Genomic DNA, 18,406 nt, shown 5'->3' on the forward strand with positions numbered 1-18,406 from the left:
TACAAGGCACTAAGTTTGCGATTATAACCTCTAAGAGATAATTTTTTCCATTTCTCTGTTTATATCAAGGACAACTTTTCCTGATGTTCCCTGGACATGAGGTAGAGAGGAGTGGGATGGATTTATTTCTTCTTTACCATTACCTTGAGGATGTAGCACTTTGGAGTCTTAGTTTTAAGGAAAGTGGGTCTCCTTTTAAGAAGCTTCAGTCATCAAAACTGAAGCGCAATTTCTCTAACGTTGGCAAACACCTTCAGGGCAAAAGTGTCTACCATCCTTCACTTACCTCTTGGAGTCCTCTCCTTAGAGTCCTCTCCTCTCCCCTCTTCTCCCCTCCCCTCCCCTCCTCTCCTCCCCTCCCTTCCCCTCCTTTCCCCTCCCCTCCCTTTTCCTTTCTCCTTTCTTCTCCTTTTCTTTCCTTTTTCCTTTCTTTTCCTTTCCTTTCTTCCCCTTTCTTTTCTTTTCCTTTCCTTTCTTCCTCCTCCCCTCCCCCTGCTCCCCTTCCCTTCCCTTTCTTTCCCCTCCCCTTTCCTTTTTGTTTGAGACAGATTCTCACTCTGTCGCCCAGGCTGGAGTGCAGTGGTGTGATCCTGGCTCAAGTGAGCCTGCCACCTCAGCCTCTCAAGTAGTTGTTACCACACGTGTGCGCCACCATGGCCAGCTAATTTTTCATATGTTTTGTAGAGACTGGGTTTCACCATGTTGCCTAGGCTTATATTTTTGTCTTGTAATTTTTCACTCTTTTATCAGCTCTTTGAAGTTTTTAAGACGTTTTATGTATTAGAGCATATTGTGAAGTTGAAATATTTATTGTTAACGAAATCAGAGCGTTGTTATTATCATCAACCTCTTACCCAAACTGCTCAATTTAATAATAATAATATCATCTACATTGTGGACACTTCTTGGCTATCTTTCCAGACCTACTCTATGTATGTACCCATGTATATGTAGAGAAACCCGAGAAAATAATGCGAGGTATAAAGTAAATGCTACAGGGACGTATAGGCTGCTACTGGAGTGCAAAGTAGGGAACAGTTTATTCAGAGTGAGAAAAAGGGAAGGCTTGATTAAGAAGAGAAGGGAGATGGGGAGATCCTTTTGTAGTTCGTAAGTGTGATGATTGGGTTTTCACACGCATGTTTGAGATGTGCCTCCTTCAAACCTATATTAGTCTGTTTTCACACAGCTGTAAAGAACTACCTGGGACTGGATAATTTATGAAGACGAGAGGTTTAATTGACTCAGGGTTCTGCAGGCTTAACAGGAGCATGACTGGGAGGCCTCAGGAAACTTACCATCATGGCAGAAGGGGAAGGGGAGGAAGCACCTTCTCCACATGGTGGCAGGAGAGAGAGAGAGAGGAAGCGAGGAGGGAAGTGCCACACACTTTTAAACTATAAGATCTCATGAGAACTCACTCATTATCACGAGAACGGAATGAGGAAATCGCCCCCATAATCCAATCACCTCTACCGGGTCACTTCCCCAACACTAGGAATTATGATTCAACATGAGATTTTGATGGGGACACACAGCCAAACCACATCAAATCTTGTTACAACGTGGGCACATTACCCATCTGACATGAATAAGTAAATAATAAAAATTAAAAGAGGGGGAAAAGGAAATTGATGTATGGAACATGCACAAAATGCCTGTACAGCATTGAGGTTAAGAATGACAGCCCACATACTGCATTTCCGGGGTTTGAATGCTGGCTTGGGTGACTCTGGACAAATTTAATTACTCTAAGTTTCAGATTCTTATACATAAAGTTGAAATAATAATTGTATCTTATATGATCTCTTTGCAACTTACTGAAGAAATACTTCTCACCGTAAAATATAAGTAAGTGAACTGATGGATATATTCATTAGTGTGATTAATCATTCCATATTTTGTATGTGTATCAAAACATCCCATTGTACCCAATAAATTTATACAATTATGATTTGTCATAAAAAATAATTTAAAAAGAAATGCTTCTTTCTAGAGGTCATTCAAATATCCTATATTTTCTTTTTCTTTTTTTTTTTGAGATGGAGTTTTGCTTTGTCACCCAGGCTGGAGTCCAGTGGCACCATCTCTGCTCACTGCAACTTCTGCCTCCCAGATTCATCCAATTCTCCTGCCTCAGCCTCCCAAGTAGCTAGGATTACAGGTGTGCACTACCACACCGGGTTAATTTTGTATTTTTAGTAGGGACAGGGTTTCGCCATGTTGGCCAGGCTGGTCTCAAACTCCTGACTGCAAGTGATCCACCCACCTCAGCTTTCCAAAGTGCTGGGATTACAGGTGTGAGCCACTGCGCAAGGGCAGATTATTTCTTTTCTTAAATTAATGTTTGTTTTTTGCTGAGGCATAGAAGTGCAATATTTTATGTAAATCAATTTTATATCTAGCCACTTGACTAAACTCTCTTATTTTTAATAATTTATCTAACACATGTTTTGGGGTTATTATGTAGAAAAAAAATGTTATCTACTTGACAGAGGAAACTGTTTTGTAATGTTTTCTAAAAATGTCATCTACAAATAATAATGTTTTGGTTTTTGGTTGTTTTGGATTTTTTGTTTGTCTGTTTGAGACAGAGTCTTGCTCAGTTGCCCAGGCTGGAGTGCAGTGATGCAATCTCAGCTCCCTACAACCTAAGCCTCAAGTGATCCTTCCATCTCAGCTTCCCGAGTAGCTGGGACTACAGGTGGGCACCTCCACACCCTCCTAATTTTTGTATTTTTTGTAGATGGGGTTTCACCATGTTGCCCAGGCTGGTCTTGAATTCCTGGACTCAAGTGATCCTCCTGCCTCGGCCTCCCAAAGTGCTGGGATGACAGGTGTGGGCCACAGCACTCAGCCAAATGTGGTGTTCTTGATACTGCGCACGTGCAGGTAATAGCAATAGCTATTGAGCTCACATGGTGGGAAGATATATCAATTTCAGAGAATTTTTTTTTTTTTTTTTTTTTTTTTTTTTGAGACAGAGTCTGGCTCTGTCACCCAGGCTGGAGTGCAGTGGCGCGATCTCGGCTCACTGCAAGCTCCGCCTCCCGGGTTTACGCCATTCTCCTGCCTCAGCCTCCCGAGTAGCTGGGACTACAGGCGCCGGCCACCTCGCCCAGCTAGTTTTTTGTATTTTTTAGTAGAGACGGGGTTTCACCGTGTTAGCCAGGATGGTCTCGATCTCCTGACCTCGTGATCCGCCCGTCTCGGCCTCCCAAAGTGCTGGGATTACAGGCTTGAGCCACCGCACCCGGCCTGAGAATTTTTTACAATGTGAAAAAAATGCACATTTCAGACTTGGTGATATGTTGTGTGTGTACGCTGGGGAAGACACAAAATCATGGTTCATTCATAAATAATTTAGAGATTTGAAACTAATATTTTTCATAGTTCCTTAGTTAGTAGCTTTTTATATCCAGGAGCAATGCACCCTAGTAAGATTCAAGGTGGGAATTCTTTTCTGATGTAGGAAGAGGTATATTTCTCAGACAGGTCAGTTTTAGGAGCATGAAAAGTGAGCAACTATAAACCACTCTCTTATTTGTATCCATGGTACTCACCGTTCAGTTGGAAGACCTCTAGTCTAGCCCACCAGTATCTCCTCTTGGGTGTTGCAGTCTCAGGGTCCCCTCCATATCTGACTTGTGATAACAGCTCTTACTTAAATGACACTCCATAATCCAGCCAGGTCAGTTTACAGAGCCCCCGCTTTCGAGGCCACTCTTGTCATTCACAGATCAGTGGCAACATATAAAGTAATGAGGATGAAGGCTGTAATGGGATCTTTCAATCTCTCAGACACACAGTTTTTCTCCTATATTCACTAAAAGCAGGTTTTTTGTTTTGTTTTGTTTTGTTTTTTTTCATTAATGCAAGATGACCATGGTTATCTTTTTTTTTTTTTTTTTTTTTTTTTTTTTGAGACGGAGTCTCGCTCTGTCGCCCAGGCTGGAGTGCAGTGGCCGGATCTCAGCTCACTGCAAGCTCCGCCTCCCGGGTTCACGCCATTCTCCTGCCTCAGCCTCCCGAGTAGCTGGGACTACAGGCGCCCGCCACCTCGCCCGGCTAGTTTTTTGTATTTTTTAGTAGAGACGGAGTTTCACCGGGTTAGCCAGGATGGTCTCGATCTCCTGACCTCATGATCCGCCCGTCTCGGCCTCCCAAAGTGCTGGGATTACAGGCTTGAGCCACCGCGCCCGGCCGACCATGGTTATCTTAAAAGAGACTTGCCTCACTGTTCTCCTACCGCAGTTGAGGAAAAATCCAAGTCAGTGAAAACTTTAAGGCCTTGGCCAGGCGTGGTGGCTCAGGCCTGTAATCCCAGCACTTTGGGAGGCCCAGGCAGGTGGATCACCTGAGGTCAGGAGTTAGAGACCAGCCTGGCCAACATGGTGAATACCCGTCTCTACTAAAAATACCAAAATCAGCCAGTGTGGTGGTGTGCCTGTAATCCCAGCTACTTGGGAGGCTGAGGCAGGAGAATCACTTGAAGAGGGGAGGCAGAGGTTGCGGTGAGCCGAGATCACACCACTGCACTCCAGCCTGGGCAATAGGGCGAGACTCTGTCTCAAAAACAACAAAAAACAACAAAAAAGACATTAAGGCCTTGTGGAATGGTGAGAGGAGTGGCAGGCAAGCTGCTGGGAAAAGACTTGCCTTTGTCAGGGGTCCAGGCTTTAGAGAGGTCAGGCCTAGATTTAGTTTGGAACCACGGGCAGAGCAGCCAAGCTCCAGCACTGGGAAGACTCTGCCTTAGCAGATGCCCAGAGCATGTGCTCCCATGTGCCCCAGTCCGGCTGCACTGGCCCAAATGCGGTGAAGGGCGGGACAGGCAAAGTCACTTCCAGGAATAGCAGACAGTGGCCGCTTGAAGCTGGATGGGGTAATCTTGAGGGGTTAGAGAAGGAAAAGGTGGAACAGGAAGATTGGAAAATAGCTTTTCATCCCCTCCTGCATCCCTAAAGAAGGATCTGTAAATTGAGAAGCAGGTGCTGGTAGTAATTACGATAATACTCAGCCTTCTGCTTTCAACTTTGTTTAAATGCTAATGACACTCACTTTTCTATTTCCAGTCCTGATCTTTCCCTTCACTCCATGCTGCTCTATCAAGTTGCCTATTTAACATTTCCACTTGTGTGTCTAACAGGCATCCCAAAATGTAACATGTGCAAAACAACCCTTGACTCAACTCTGTTCTCTACCACACGAACTCCTCCTACCGTTTTATCATCTCTGTAAAAAGCACTGCAGTAACCCAGCTGCACAGCTCAGTTTGGCGTCCTTGACTCTTTTCTTTCTCTTGCACACCATGTCCAACCTATTGACAGATCCTGAATTATTTTAAAAATAGACTCTTAAATCCAACAATTTCTCACCTCTTCCATCCCCACCCCACTAGCCCATGTCCCCATCATCTTTTACCTGGAAAATTAAACCAACCTCATCATTGTTTTCCAGCTTCCAGTCCTTCTCTCCTACAGTCTCTTTCCTATGTAATAGTGATCCTTTTAAGGTAAATCATATATGTCACTGTCCTGCTTACAGACTTCCAGTAGCTTTCTATTCCACTTAGAACAAAATCTGAAGTCTTTGCCATGGCCTGTGTAGCCAGAATGAACTGGTCCCTGGTTTCCTCTGTCTCTGTTTACTTTCATTCCTACCCTGCCCAATGTGCTCAGGCTGCAGAGACTTTCTGGCTGTTTTTCACATGCCGCATTTTTGTCCCCATGTCAGAGAATTGCCCCTGAAATATTTCCATCTCGAATGGTCTTCCCCAGTGGCCTTTTCTGGTCCCCATACTCAGTGCCATTTTCCATTCTGCCACTGCCTATCTATCTGTCCCTCTACCTTACATGATTTCCTTAATAGTTCTGATCATTTTCTAATATTATGTTATTGTATTAGTCTGCTCAGGTGGGCATAACACAGTAATACCACACACTGCGTTGCTTAAACAATGGAAATCAATTTTCTCATGGTTCTGGAGGCTGGAAGTCCAAGGTGCTGTCAGGTTTGGTTTCTGGTGAGGGACTCTCTGGCTTTTAGAAGGCCACCTTCTTTCCGTGTCCTTACATGGTACAGAGGAAGAGAGGAAGCCAGCTCTTTGGTGTCTTTTCTTGTAAAGAGCACAAATCCCATCATAAGGGCCTCACTCTTATGACCTCACTTAACCTTGATTACTTCCTGGAAAGACTCTGTCTTCAAACATAGTCACGGTTGCATTTAGAGTTTCGCCATATGAATTTGGAGGGGGACACAGTTCAGTCTACAAGTTACACTTCACTGTTTACTAGCTGTCTCCCCACTAGAATACAGCTCGAATGGAGCCAAGACTGTCTGTTTTGTTTAGCACCCTACCCCTAGTACCTATCAGTCCTTGTCCCTTGTGGGCTTTCAGTGAATAATTGTTGAATAAATGGATCAATAAATAAATGGATGGATGAAGTGATCCATGGAAGTGATGTCAACCCAAATCAATATCTGGCTGGCTTATAATTTCCTCATGTTTATTTTTTGTATGACTGTCTATTTTCCCAGGATGATTTTCCGCAGGACTTTAGTGAAAGGGGACCTGGGTTCTGACTTAGGACTGCAAGGCCCTCTTCCTGACTGTTTACTCAGTTAAGGGAACCGTCAGCCAGCTCAGAGGGCATCTTTTCCCAGGGACAGCCCTGGCTGCCCAGCAGCTGCCAGACAACCTGCATTCATTCTCATTGGAATTCCTTGGCTCATTATACTGCCTGAAGACGAAATAAAACTCTTCAGCAACCACAAAAGAATTAAAGGAAAAAAGGGACAACTGGTTCTTGCAAAGAGAGGAGAGGGGGTACCAATTATTTTAAAGCATAGGACAATTTGAATAAAGGATATTGAGGGAAATGTTACTTTCCCTTAGAGATAGTTTGACAGACAATCACTTTAGGTCTAATGCCTTGGAGATTATTTTTATTTGTATGTTTTGAGACAGAATCTCACTCTGTTGCCTAGGCTGGAGTGCAGTGGCATGATCACAGTTCACTGCAGCCTTGACCTCTGCAGCTCAAGCAAACCTTCTGACTCAGCCTCCCAAGTAGCTGGGACCACAGATGTGTGCCACCACCTCTGGCTAATTTTTGTATTTTTTTGTAGAGATGGAGTTTTGCCATGTTGCTCAGACTGGTCTCGAACTGCTGAGCTCAAGCCATCTGTCCACCTTGGCCTCCCAAAGTGCTGGGATTACAGGCAGGAGCCACTGCATCTGGCTGCCTTTGCAATTAATTTTACCAAACGAAAAATAACACTTAGTTGCATATGGACAAATTAGTGAATTTCCTTCTTCTCATCCCAATAAACACGTTTTGGTTTTTTTTGTGTGTACACTTGGCTGATGCTAAGTTCAGTTCAGTTTGTTTCTCTGAGTTCCATTTCTGTGAAGGTTTGCCCTTTTGACATCTTCCTGATCCTTCAGCGGCCTTGTAGCATGCTAATGAGTGGGAGATCTCTCAATGGACTCTCAGTGTGGGAATCCGAATTTTCATGCATAGCCTGATGTTTTGCAAAATGTCGCTTGTTCAGGTGCCAGATAGACCTTACAAAGCTAAGCAGTTCACAAAGAGTGCTTTATGCCTGTCTTCTGAGGCCAATGTACTAGGACAAGTTTCATAACCTGTGTAAATGCCTCAGAGTTATGTCACATTAGGGCTTATGAAAGCTTGTGGATCATTTGTTTGGCTTTAGCAACAATGTTTGTCAAAGAAATTTTAAAAACTAGTTTTATTAAGATTACTTGAGGAAAGAGAAGACAGAATTACATTTCGCGAAGAGGCCATGAAAATAGCCACTTTTTATGGAAGAGTTCAGAGTGCCTCAGAATTGGAATGCTTTCAGTTCATGGAGCGGGGTGGGTATGCCACAGAGGAGGGAGACACAGACGCTGCTTTCTCGTTAGTTTGGAGAAGCAACATATGAGACTGTGAGAAATCAGTGCAAGGCAGCAAAAATTTGATTACATGATGCTGTATGGAATCCAAGAGAAAAGGAACACGGATGAAACAAAACAATAAAAATGGTTCCTTTTTCTTTCCTGACCATTGAAAACTGAAGAACATATTTTTTTTTCCCCCTCAAAGCACAAAACACTGAAAAATAAGGAGTGTTGAGAGTGAACAGAGGGATTAGTTTTGTTTTTTTTTTAAAAAGTACTAGGGAAAATTGGAGTGGTTGAGGAAGATTTGATAAGGTGTGGGTTAAGAGAAGATCAGGGTTCATTCATTTATTCAGCAAGTGTTTGTTGAGGGTCACTTTTATTCACAGTCTGAGGAGAAACAAAAATAAAATGCGTTCTTCACTCCAAAACAGAAAGCCATACATAAAAGATGAAGGAATTATCATTCTGTTATTTAAATCATAAGCATGATCTGGATCTAGATAATTGGCATTGTGCTTGCATTGTTTACCGTCACCAAAAGATGATCAAAGAAGAGAGGGTTTGGCATGTAACCTAGCCAGAATTCCCAAGGTGACATTTTAATCTTACTAATGAATTATTTGCCAGATTTTTGAATTGCATTAGCATAATAAAAATAACATATGGGAAAAAATGAGTGTCATATGTTGCCAGGACAAAATTAATCACTGTAATCATTTTACAGAGAATTTTGCCGAGCCCGTCTATGTGTTCTCTCAGGTGGCAGATGACAGTAGAGAATGGTCTTCTGCATGAGGCAGAAGACGTTTCTGTGAAGCAAAGGCAGTGTGGCGCTCATTTATACTTGATCTAGCTGAAAGGCCGAGAAGCGGTATGGCATACATTTATAAACGTAGACTCTGAGTTGGTTCAAATGCTGACTCAGCCACATGGAGTAGTTAGTTCAGTGTTTGTTTTGTTTTTTTGAGACAGTCTTGCTCTGTCACCCAGGCTAGAGTGCAGTGGCACGATCTCAGCTCACTGCTATCTCCGCCTTCCGGGTTCAAGGGATTCTCCTGCCTCAGCCTCCCGAACAGCTGGGACTATAGGTACCCGCCACCATGCCTGGCTAATTTTTGTATTTTTAGTAGAGATGGGATTTCACCATGTTGGCCAGTATGGTCTGGATCTCTTGACCTCCTGATCTGCCCCCCTCTGCCTCCCAGAGTGCTGGGATAACAGGCATGAGCCAACGCGCTTGGCCTCAACTTTTTTTTTTTTTTTTTTTTGAGACGGAGTCTTCCTCTGTCCCCCAGGCTGGAGTGCAGTGGCTCGATCTCGGCTCACTGCAAGCTCCACCCCCCGGGTTCACGACATTCTCCTGCCTCAGCCTCCTGAGTAGCTGGGACTACAGGCGCCCGTCACTACGCCCAGCTAATCTTTTTGTATTTTTAGTAGAGACGGGGTTTCACCGTGTTAGCCAGGATGGTCTCGATCTCCTGACCTCGTGATCCGCCCGCCTCGGCCTCCCAAAGTGCTGGGATTACAGGCTTGAGCCACCGCGCCCGGCTTTTTTTTTTTTTTTTTTAGAGACAGGGTCTTACTCTGTCACGCGGGCTGGACTGCAGTGGCATAATACTGGCTCACTGCAGCCTCTAACTCCTGGGTTTAAGCAATCCTGTTGTCTCAGGCTCCAGAGGAACTGCCACCACAGTGGGTGGCAAAAAAGAAAAAAAATTACAAATAGCCATGGATGCAAGATACTTCAAGCTCTGTGTTTTATTTGTTAATTATTTTGCTTTTCTTTCTACTTTAATTTGAGACTGTCAGGCTTGCCTTTATTTTCTCCATGTATTAAAAAGTGGAATTCTAGTAGTCTTCAAACTGTAGGCTCTTCTGGCTGTTAACCAGGAAAACATGCTCATTCTTCCCCATAACTGTAAAAAAGACATTACTATATTCTTTCTTTTTTTTTTTTTTGAGATGGAATTTCGCTGCTCTTGTCACCCAGGCTGGAGTGCAATGGCGCGATCTCAGCTCACCGCAACCTCTGCCTCCCAGGTTCAAGCGATTCTCCTACCTCAGCCTCCCGAGTAGCTGGGATTACAGGCATGCCCCATAAGAGTTTCACCATATTGGTCAGGCTGGTCTCGAACTCCTGACCTCAGGTGATCAGCCCACCTTGGCCTCCCAAAGTGCTGGGATTACAGGCGTGAGCCACTGTCTCCTGCAGAAGGCATTCCTCTATTATTTCTAAAAGAGAAGTCTTGCAAGATCCGAGAACCTCAGTGATTATAACCATGGCTGGTGAAAGTCACCTTTTAACCTCCACATCATAATTCTGATTGGTTATCTACCTGATAAGGTAAAATCTTTTTGTTTTTTTTTTGGAGATGGAGTCTCACTCACTCTGTTGCCCAGGCTGGAGTGCAGTGGTGCAATATCGGCTCACTGCAACCTCTGCCTCTGAGGTTCAAGTGATTCTCCTGCCTCAGCCCCGAGTAGCTGGGACTACAGGCGTGCGCCACCATTCCTGGCTAATTTTTGTATTAGCAGAGACGGTGTTTTACTATGTTGGCCAGGCTGATCTCGAACTCCTGACCTCAAGTAATCGGCCTGCTTTGGGTTCCCAAAGTGCTGGGATTACAGGCGTGAGCCATCACGCCCGGACAAGGTATGATCTTAATGCTTACATTTAGAGTAACAATTCCATTTTCTGAAAGGTAATTACTTTAGTCTATGATCCTGTAACAGGATGAAAGTGAAAAATAAAGAAGGGTATCCCATCAATTCCTCCAAACGTGTAACACCAACTCTTAGGATGTTTTGTTTATGACATAAGACTTTCTGATTTATGAATTACTGTGTGTACCACATATTATATATTAGTGAGGCTTAACATCTTTCACAGATTAAAAACTAATAGAATTTCGAATATGTTCTTCCTACAACCCACTGCATCATCTTGCCTGCTTGCTGAAACCACTTTTGAGACTATCAGCATAGGAGGTAAAACATGCTCTTGAGTGTACAATGGGTTCCTTACCTCCCCTGCTAAACAAGTGAGAAAAAGAGAGCCAGCATGGTGACGCCCATCTTGAGTTCCCAAGAGGCTGCAGCTGGAGGGTGGCTTGAGCCCATGAGTTCTGGGCCTTAGTGTGCTATGGCAATGGGGTGGTCTGCATGAAGGCTGGCTTCAATATGGTGACCTCCTGGGAGCCGGGGACCACCAGATTGCTCAAGAAGGGTGAATCAGCCCAGGTCAGAAATGAAGTAGGTCAACAACAACGACAAAAAAAAAAAAGAGATGGATTGTCTTCTAAGCCGTGCTATCATGGCAGGCACTGGTAATAAAATCGCCCAACACTAGGAAGAGTTTGAAATCATTCTAGGAGTCCAGCGTGGTGGTGCACACCTGTAGTCCCAACTACTTGGGAAAGTGAGGCTGGAAGATTGCTTGAGCACAGGAGTTTGAAGCCGTAGTTAGCTGGGATGGCACCACTGCACTCCAGCCTGTGCAAAAGAGTAAGACACCGCTTCTAAAAATAGCATCAAATAAAAAATAAAATCATTCTAGGGAAGCTGATATGTATTTTCATTTGAAGCTCTGATTGCAAAACATAATTATTCAAAATTTAGTCTTAGCTTTATTTTCTTGTTTAGCTTAAGTCCTTTCATGCTAGATCTTTGGTGCTGCTGGGTCAATAATTTGGCCTGATTATGTGCTAAGTTTAACTACATAAAGTTTATGTACTTAAGTATTGTCAGAAACCAGGTTAGGTCTTTGGGTAGCAGACTGATTGAAAGGGATAGCTCACGGGGGACAGTACACGAAGCATAACTATTCAATTTTGAGACAGTTTGTTGCCAATGTCCCTTTAATCAAGGATTATAAACTAGGGGCCAGTGCAGAGGCTCACCCCTATAATCCCAGCAGTTTGGGAGGCCAAGGCGGTAGGATCGCTTGAGCTCAAAAGTTCGAGACCAGCCTGGGCAACATAGGGAGATCTTGTCTCTACAAAAGTTTAAAAATGAGCCAAGTGTGTTGGTGCATGCCTGTAGTCCCACTACCCAGGAGCAGAGGCAGGAGGATCCCTTGAGCCCAAGAGGTCAAGGCTGCAGTGAGCCATAACCATGCCACTGCATTCCAGCCTGGGCAACAGAGTGAGACCATCTCTCAAATAAGTAAACAAACAAACAAACAAATAAACAAACTAGGGCTGGGCTATAAGCCTCACCTAGTAGCCTCTCAAAGAAAAGAGGTAAAATTTCAAAAAGCAGGAAAAAAAAAATACCCAAAACAAAACCCCGACAACAGTTTCCATGTCACATCCTTCTTGTAAAGATGAACTACTAATTATTTCCCTGAAACCCTCACCTGGAGACAGGAGGGCTAGTAGTTAGTGAAGTCCCCATCAACAATTCTCAATCACTGGAGAATTTATTTAACCAAGAGAATCACTTGCTATGTTTATTTAAAATACAGATTCTTAGGCCCTGTCTTAAGAGTCTGGTTGGCTGGGAGCAGTGGCTCACGCCTGTAATCCCAGCGCTTTGGGAGGCTGAGGTGAGCGGATCATGAGGTCAGGAGTTTGAGACCAGCCCAACCGACATGGTTAAACCCTGTCTCTACTAAAAATACAAAAATTAGCTGGGTGTGGTGGCTCTGTACTCCAGCCTGGGTGACAGAGCGAGACTCCGTCTCAAAAAAAAAAAAAAAAAAAAAAAAAAAATCTGATTTAGGTGTGGGATAGCACCGGCTTTAATAGAGACAAGATAGACTTCTCAAAATGCATTAGACACATTATAGCTGAGCCATTTCCCTTCCCTATTAGCAATTCAGCCTGCTTATACAGAATGATTGTATCACAGAGTTAGTAGCAAGTAAGCTGGAGAGCAAATGAGATTTCAAAGACTACTGATATACTGATAGGGGACTCAAGATTTAAAACAGATATGGAGATACCTGGACTAGCACCTACCCTCAAAGAAGTTTGAGCTGTGTTAGTTAAGACAGAGAACTATTTTTTTGTTGAGACTGGGTCTTGCCATGTCACCCAGTCTGGAGTGCAGTGGCTATTCACAGGTGCCATCGTGCAGTACAGCCTTTAACTCCTGGGCTCAAGCCATCCTCCAGCGTCAGCCTACTGAGTAGCTAGGCATGTACTCAACTAGAAGCCTGACTCATTCATATAAAATCTTTTTCATTTTAAAATAATGAATTGTTTTTGAGACTCTTCCCTAGTAAACTATTCCAGTACAGTTTTTAAAAGATGATTTTTTCCCCTCTTCTAAGACAGAATTTGTTCTATATATTCTAAACGTATCTTCTGGCACTGAACTAATTAACTCCCTCTCCTATCACCGATACTAAATATGAGGGTAGTTATGTTATTTTAACTAATTGATATAATGATTCCGTAATTCATTAAAGAAATGAATTTTGGCCTGGTGTGATGGCTCACGCCTGTAATCCCAGCACTTATGGGAGGCCAAGGAGGGCAGATTACTTGAGGTCAGGGGTTTGAGACCAGTCTGGCCAACATGGCAAAACCCCATCTATACAAAAATACAAAAACTAGCCGGGCATGGTGGCATACGCCTGTAATCCCAGCTACGCAGCGGGCCGAGACAAAGGAATCGCTTGAACCCAGGAGGCAGAGGTTGTGGTGAGCTGAGATTGTGCCCCTACACTCCAGCCTGGTCGTCAGAGCGAGACTCCATCTCAAAAAAAAGTATTTTAATGGCTTTGATCTTCTTATGTTAACAGGAGACAAACGCCAATAAAAGGAAGTTAACACATACTGGTATCAAGTACTGGACAAGACTTTTTACACACAGTAAAATTCATGCACTGATATAACCACTTTATGAAGTAAGTATTCTCTTCACAAAAGAGGGAGAGAGACTAAAAGACATTCACTGACATGTCTAGGATCACATAGCTAGTATGTGTTATAAGAAGAAATTTGGTGTTTGTCTCAGGTTCTTAACACAGAGCTCCTAAAACCCTAGGAACTTCCCAAGTGATGGGACTGTCTTACCTGTAAGGAGCCCTTTTTGATCACCCTATTGCTATCTGGATAGAATTTATGCTGGATAGTTTATGTTAATGAGGTTACTTAGGCGGAGCCCCTAGATAGCCTCAGGATGTGGCTTACTACATCCCGATTATCATGGCTTACTACAAAGACCAAGTGACTGATTAGCCGTTGGAACTTTCAGACCCACCTATTGACCTCGGGGAAGGAAAGAGGGAGGGGGGTCTGAAAATCAAACTCTGTAACTCTTGGGATCTGATGAGCTTCCAGGTTCCCGAATCTAGTGTTGGGGGAGTGGCATGCCCAGAGGAAGCCTAGAAGGTCTGCAGGCACCCCCTTGCCTCCCACCCTGCCATACCTTGCCTTATGCAGCTCTTCCATCTGGCCGTCCCTGAATTGTATCCTTTATGATAAACTGGTAAACATAAGTGAAGTGTTTCCTTTAATTCTGTGAGGCATTCTAGCAAATTATTAAACCCAAAAAGGGAGTCATGGAACCCCTGATTTATAGCTGGTTGGTCAAAAGTACTAGATGCCCAGACTTGCAATTGGCATCTGAAGTAAGCAAAAGCAGTGTTGTGCAACTGAGTCCTTTACTTGTGGGTCTGATGTCAACTCCAAGTAGACGAGTGTCAGAACTGAACTGAACTGTAGGACACCCAACTGGTGTCAGAAAATTGGTTGGCGTGAAGAAGTAAAACCACACATTTTCGTGACCTAGTGTTCTGTGCTGTATTGGGTGTGTTTGGTTTTTCCTCTCTTGTACACAGTAAGTTAAAGAGAGGATTTTGCACTGGTCTTGTTGGCGTGTGCCTGGTAGTCCCAGCTATCCGGGAGGCTGAGGTGGGAAAACTGCTTGAGCCCAGGGGTTCAGAGCAGCCTGAGCAGCCCCATCTCTGGATAGAGAGAGAGAAGAAAAAAAGGATTTTGACCTAGGTCTGAATTCAAAGTTCATGCTCTTTCTCTATGTGCTGCTTCCTACTAAAATCTATAAATAACCCTAAAATAGTCAATTATATTAGCCTTTTCTTAAACTATCTTTGGCCAGAACTACTGAAAAGGAGGAAAACACTCTTATGACCCTTTTCTGTTCTTGTTCAGATATGTATGTTTAAAATGTGTACAACAGGATAATGGAAAAAATAAAGGAATTTCATAATCTGCCATTGACTACATGACAACACTGCTTGTGGACATTTTATTCACTTTAAAATAAATATTGTGCTGTAAACTGTTCAGAAGTGAAATCTATATTACAGTAGGCAAGTACAAGGGATAGACAGCACAGTGTTTTGTTAGAGCAAACCATTCTGAGTCTCAGAGAAGCATCACCAACTGTCTACATCAGATAGATACTCTGAGAGTAAACATAAGAAGAAAAAAGAAATAGATAGAAGTTCTGAGAGAGAAGCAACCTATTATAAATAAGAGTTTCTTAAGATTAACAAGGGTGAGGACAACTCCCATGTGAGCCTCTACCATGTGCCCAGTTTCTACTTTAACACCTTGCAGAGAGCAGTTGCTATATAAAAATCTGTTGAAAGGATTTCAGGCACTAGAATTTACATATTTTACATGGTCTCTCATTTAAACCTATCAATTTCTTTCTTCATGAATTTTACTTCATTAGCTAGTTATATACATTATAATTTACATAATAAATCTATTATTTAAAAACTTTCAATAGGTACAACAATTATGACATTTGATTAGGCTGGACTCTAACTTGCTTGGATGAGATTTATTTTGGAATCACAGTATCCAAGCAAGAAAAACAATCAGTTTATAAGACACAATAAAAATGAAAAAGAGCGAGACAAATGTCTGCCTTAGAAGTTTATCAATAACCTCTTATATACACATATATATTCACAAAGTGTTTGAGAGTCATTTTATACGATCTTTTAGAAGAGGTCCAATGGCTGAGAACTCTATAATGAGACACGGTCGGACAGAAATTATCATGGCTTTCAATGATCTTTTCTTTCCCCTAACTTGAATATCCTTTAGTTGGGGAGAGAAAGAAGTCCATTTTCGTCTGCTGTATCTAAGATTTTACAGATCACTGGAGATTCAACCTAAAGAAGAAGAACAAAGCCATTAAAAAGTTGCTAAGCTGAATACTTTTCAGTACTATTCTGCTGAATGGATACATGTAGTTATATTTGCTAGAAGCATGAGTCCTTGTTTTAGATAAACATCCAACATTATTTCTACAAATTAAGCTTCTTGAAAAACAACTTTTAGTCATCCATACAGAATATCAGACAAGTGGAGAAAATATTTTTAAACAAGCAGGGGAGGGAAAAGGAACAAAGGACAGGAATAAGACAGGAATACATAGCTAGATTTTAGACAACAAAAATGATAGAACATTATGGCAAAATAATTAAGTGTATTTAAAATAAAAGGTAAAGAAAAATGTAACCCAAAGATGGAATACATGTTGAAATTATCAGATGTTATAATAATTATAATAAACATGATGAAGAAAACATGCACGACCAGATAGGAAATTTCAGCAGAGATAAAAAAGAACCAAGTGGAGGCTGGGCGCGGTGGCTCACACCTGTAATCCCAGCACTTTGGGAGGCCGAGGCGGGCGGATCATGAAGTCATAAGATCGAGACCATCCTGGCTAACACAGTGAAACCGCGTCTCTACTAAAAATACAAAAAATTAGCTGGGCGTGGTGGCACACGCCTGTAGTCCCAGCTACCGGGGAGGCTGAGGCAGGACAATCCCTTGAACCCAGGAGGCAGAGGTTGCAGTGAGCCAAGATTGTGCCACCGCACTCCAGCCTGGGCGACAGAGCAAGATTCCATCTCAAAAAAAAGAGAAAGAAATAAAAAACAGGCCGGGCGCGGTGGCTCACGCCTGTAATCCCAGCACTTTGGGAGGCCGAGGCGGGCGGATCACAAGGTCAGGAGATCGAGACCACGGTGAAACCCTGTCTCTACTAAAAATTACAAAAAATTAGCCGGGCGCGGTTGTGGGCGCCTGTAGTCCCAGCTACTCGGGAGGCTGAGGCAGGAGAATGGCGTGAACCCGGGAGGCGGAGCTTGCAGTGAGCCGAGATCGCGCCACTGCACTCCAGCCTGGGCTGGGCGACAGAGCGAGACTCCGTCTCAAAAAAAAAAAAAAAAAAAAAAAGAAAAAGAAATAAAAAACAAACAAACAAAAAGAACCAAGTAGAAATGTTAAGAGATAAAAAATACGTCAGTGATAAATTCATTCACTGGAATGGACACAGCAGAGGAATTAACAAGTTTGAAGAGAGCTTAATAGAAATGACCCAAATTGAAACAAAGGAAGAAAAGTGTGAATAAAGGAGTGTCTGACATTTTGGGATAATTTTATACTAATATGTCTTACTGGAGTATCAGAAATAGAGGAGAAAAAGAATAGAGCAGAATAAATCTTTGAGGAGAAAATGTCCAAAAATTTCCCCAAATTGATGAAATATATCAACCCACAAATCCAAGAAGCTCAGTGAACTCCAAGCAAGATAAATACAGAGAAAACCACATTTAAGCATTAGATAATCAAAGGTAGAACCATAGTCTTTAGAAGGAAATACAGGAGAACATTTTCATGATTTTGGGGTAGTCAAAATTTCTTTTTTTTTTTTTTTTGAGACGGAGTCTTGCTCTGTTGCCCAGGCTGGAGGGCAGTGGAGCGATTTTGGCTCACTGCAAGCTCTGCCTCCCGGGTTCACGCCATTCTCCTGGCTCAGCCTCCCAAGTAGCTGGGACTACAGGTGCCCGCCACCGCACCCGGCTAATTTTTTTGTATTTTTAGTAGAGACGGGGTTTCACCATGTTAGCCAGGATGGTCTCGATCTCCTGACCTCGTGATCTGCCCGCCTCGGCCTCCCAAAGTGCTGGGATTACAGGCGTGAGCCACCGCGCCCGGCCCATAAAAATTTCTTAGAACACAAAAAGCATTAGCTATTAAAGAGGAATAAATGATAATTGAATTTCATGAAATAAAAAATTTTTGGTCACCAAAAGACATTAGTAAGAAAATGGGGCTGGGTGCAAGTGGCTCACACTGTAATCCCAGCAATTTGGGAGGCCGAGGCGGGCAGATCACCTGAGGTGAGGAGTTGGAGACTAGCCTGGCCAACAAGGTGAAACCCTGTCTCTACTAAAAATACAAAAATTAGCCGCATGTGGTACCATATGCCTGTAATCCCAGCTACTGGGGAGGCAGAGGCAGGACAATTGCTTGAACCCAGGAGGCGGACGGAGGTTGTGGTGAGCCGAGATCGTGCCACTGCACTCCAGCCTGGGTGACAGAGTGAGACTCCATTTCAAAAAAAAAAAAACCAAAACCCCAAAATCAGCCAGGCATGGTGGTGCATGCTTATAGTCCCAGCTACCTGGAAGGCTGAGGCACAAGAATTGCTTAAACTTGGAAGGCAGAGACTACAGTGAGCCAAGATTGCACCACTGCATTCCAGCCTGTGTGGTGG

General features: G+C 43.1%; 2 protein-coding genes and 1 non-coding gene across 6 annotated transcripts in view; 2 read left to right on the plus strand and 1 right to left on the minus strand.

Annotated features, from left to right (window-relative positions):
- LOC102121007 (probable G-protein coupled receptor 75) overlaps nucleotides 1-18,406 on the plus strand; it is a 185,407-nt gene that overhangs the window by 18,471 nt on the left and 148,530 nt on the right. The gene's annotated exons all lie outside the window — the stretch shown is intronic.
- LOC123568539 (small nucleolar RNA U13) lies at nucleotides 1,096-1,195 on the plus strand. Its single transcript, XR_006691908.2, has one exon. It is a non-coding gene; the product is annotated as a small nucleolar RNA U13 (small nucleolar RNA).
- Nucleotides 15,114-18,406, minus strand: part of ERLEC1 (endoplasmic reticulum lectin 1) — a 33,167-nt gene continuing 29,874 nt past the window's right edge. For all 3 annotated transcript variants that reach the window (XM_045369343.2, XM_005575895.3, XM_074011815.1), the window contains one exon: nucleotides 15,114-16,007. In XM_045369343.2, coding sequence (XP_045225278.2) covers nucleotides 15,936-16,007 — 72 coding nt within the window. In that variant the 3' untranslated portion in view covers nucleotides 15,114-15,935. The remainder of the gene's footprint in view (nucleotides 16,008-18,406) is intronic.

Source organism: Macaca fascicularis, chromosome 13 (genome assembly GCF_037993035.2).
Source record: "Macaca fascicularis isolate 582-1 chromosome 13, T2T-MFA8v1.1".
Classification (NCBI taxonomy): Eukaryota; Metazoa; Chordata; class Mammalia; order Primates; family Cercopithecidae; genus Macaca; species Macaca fascicularis.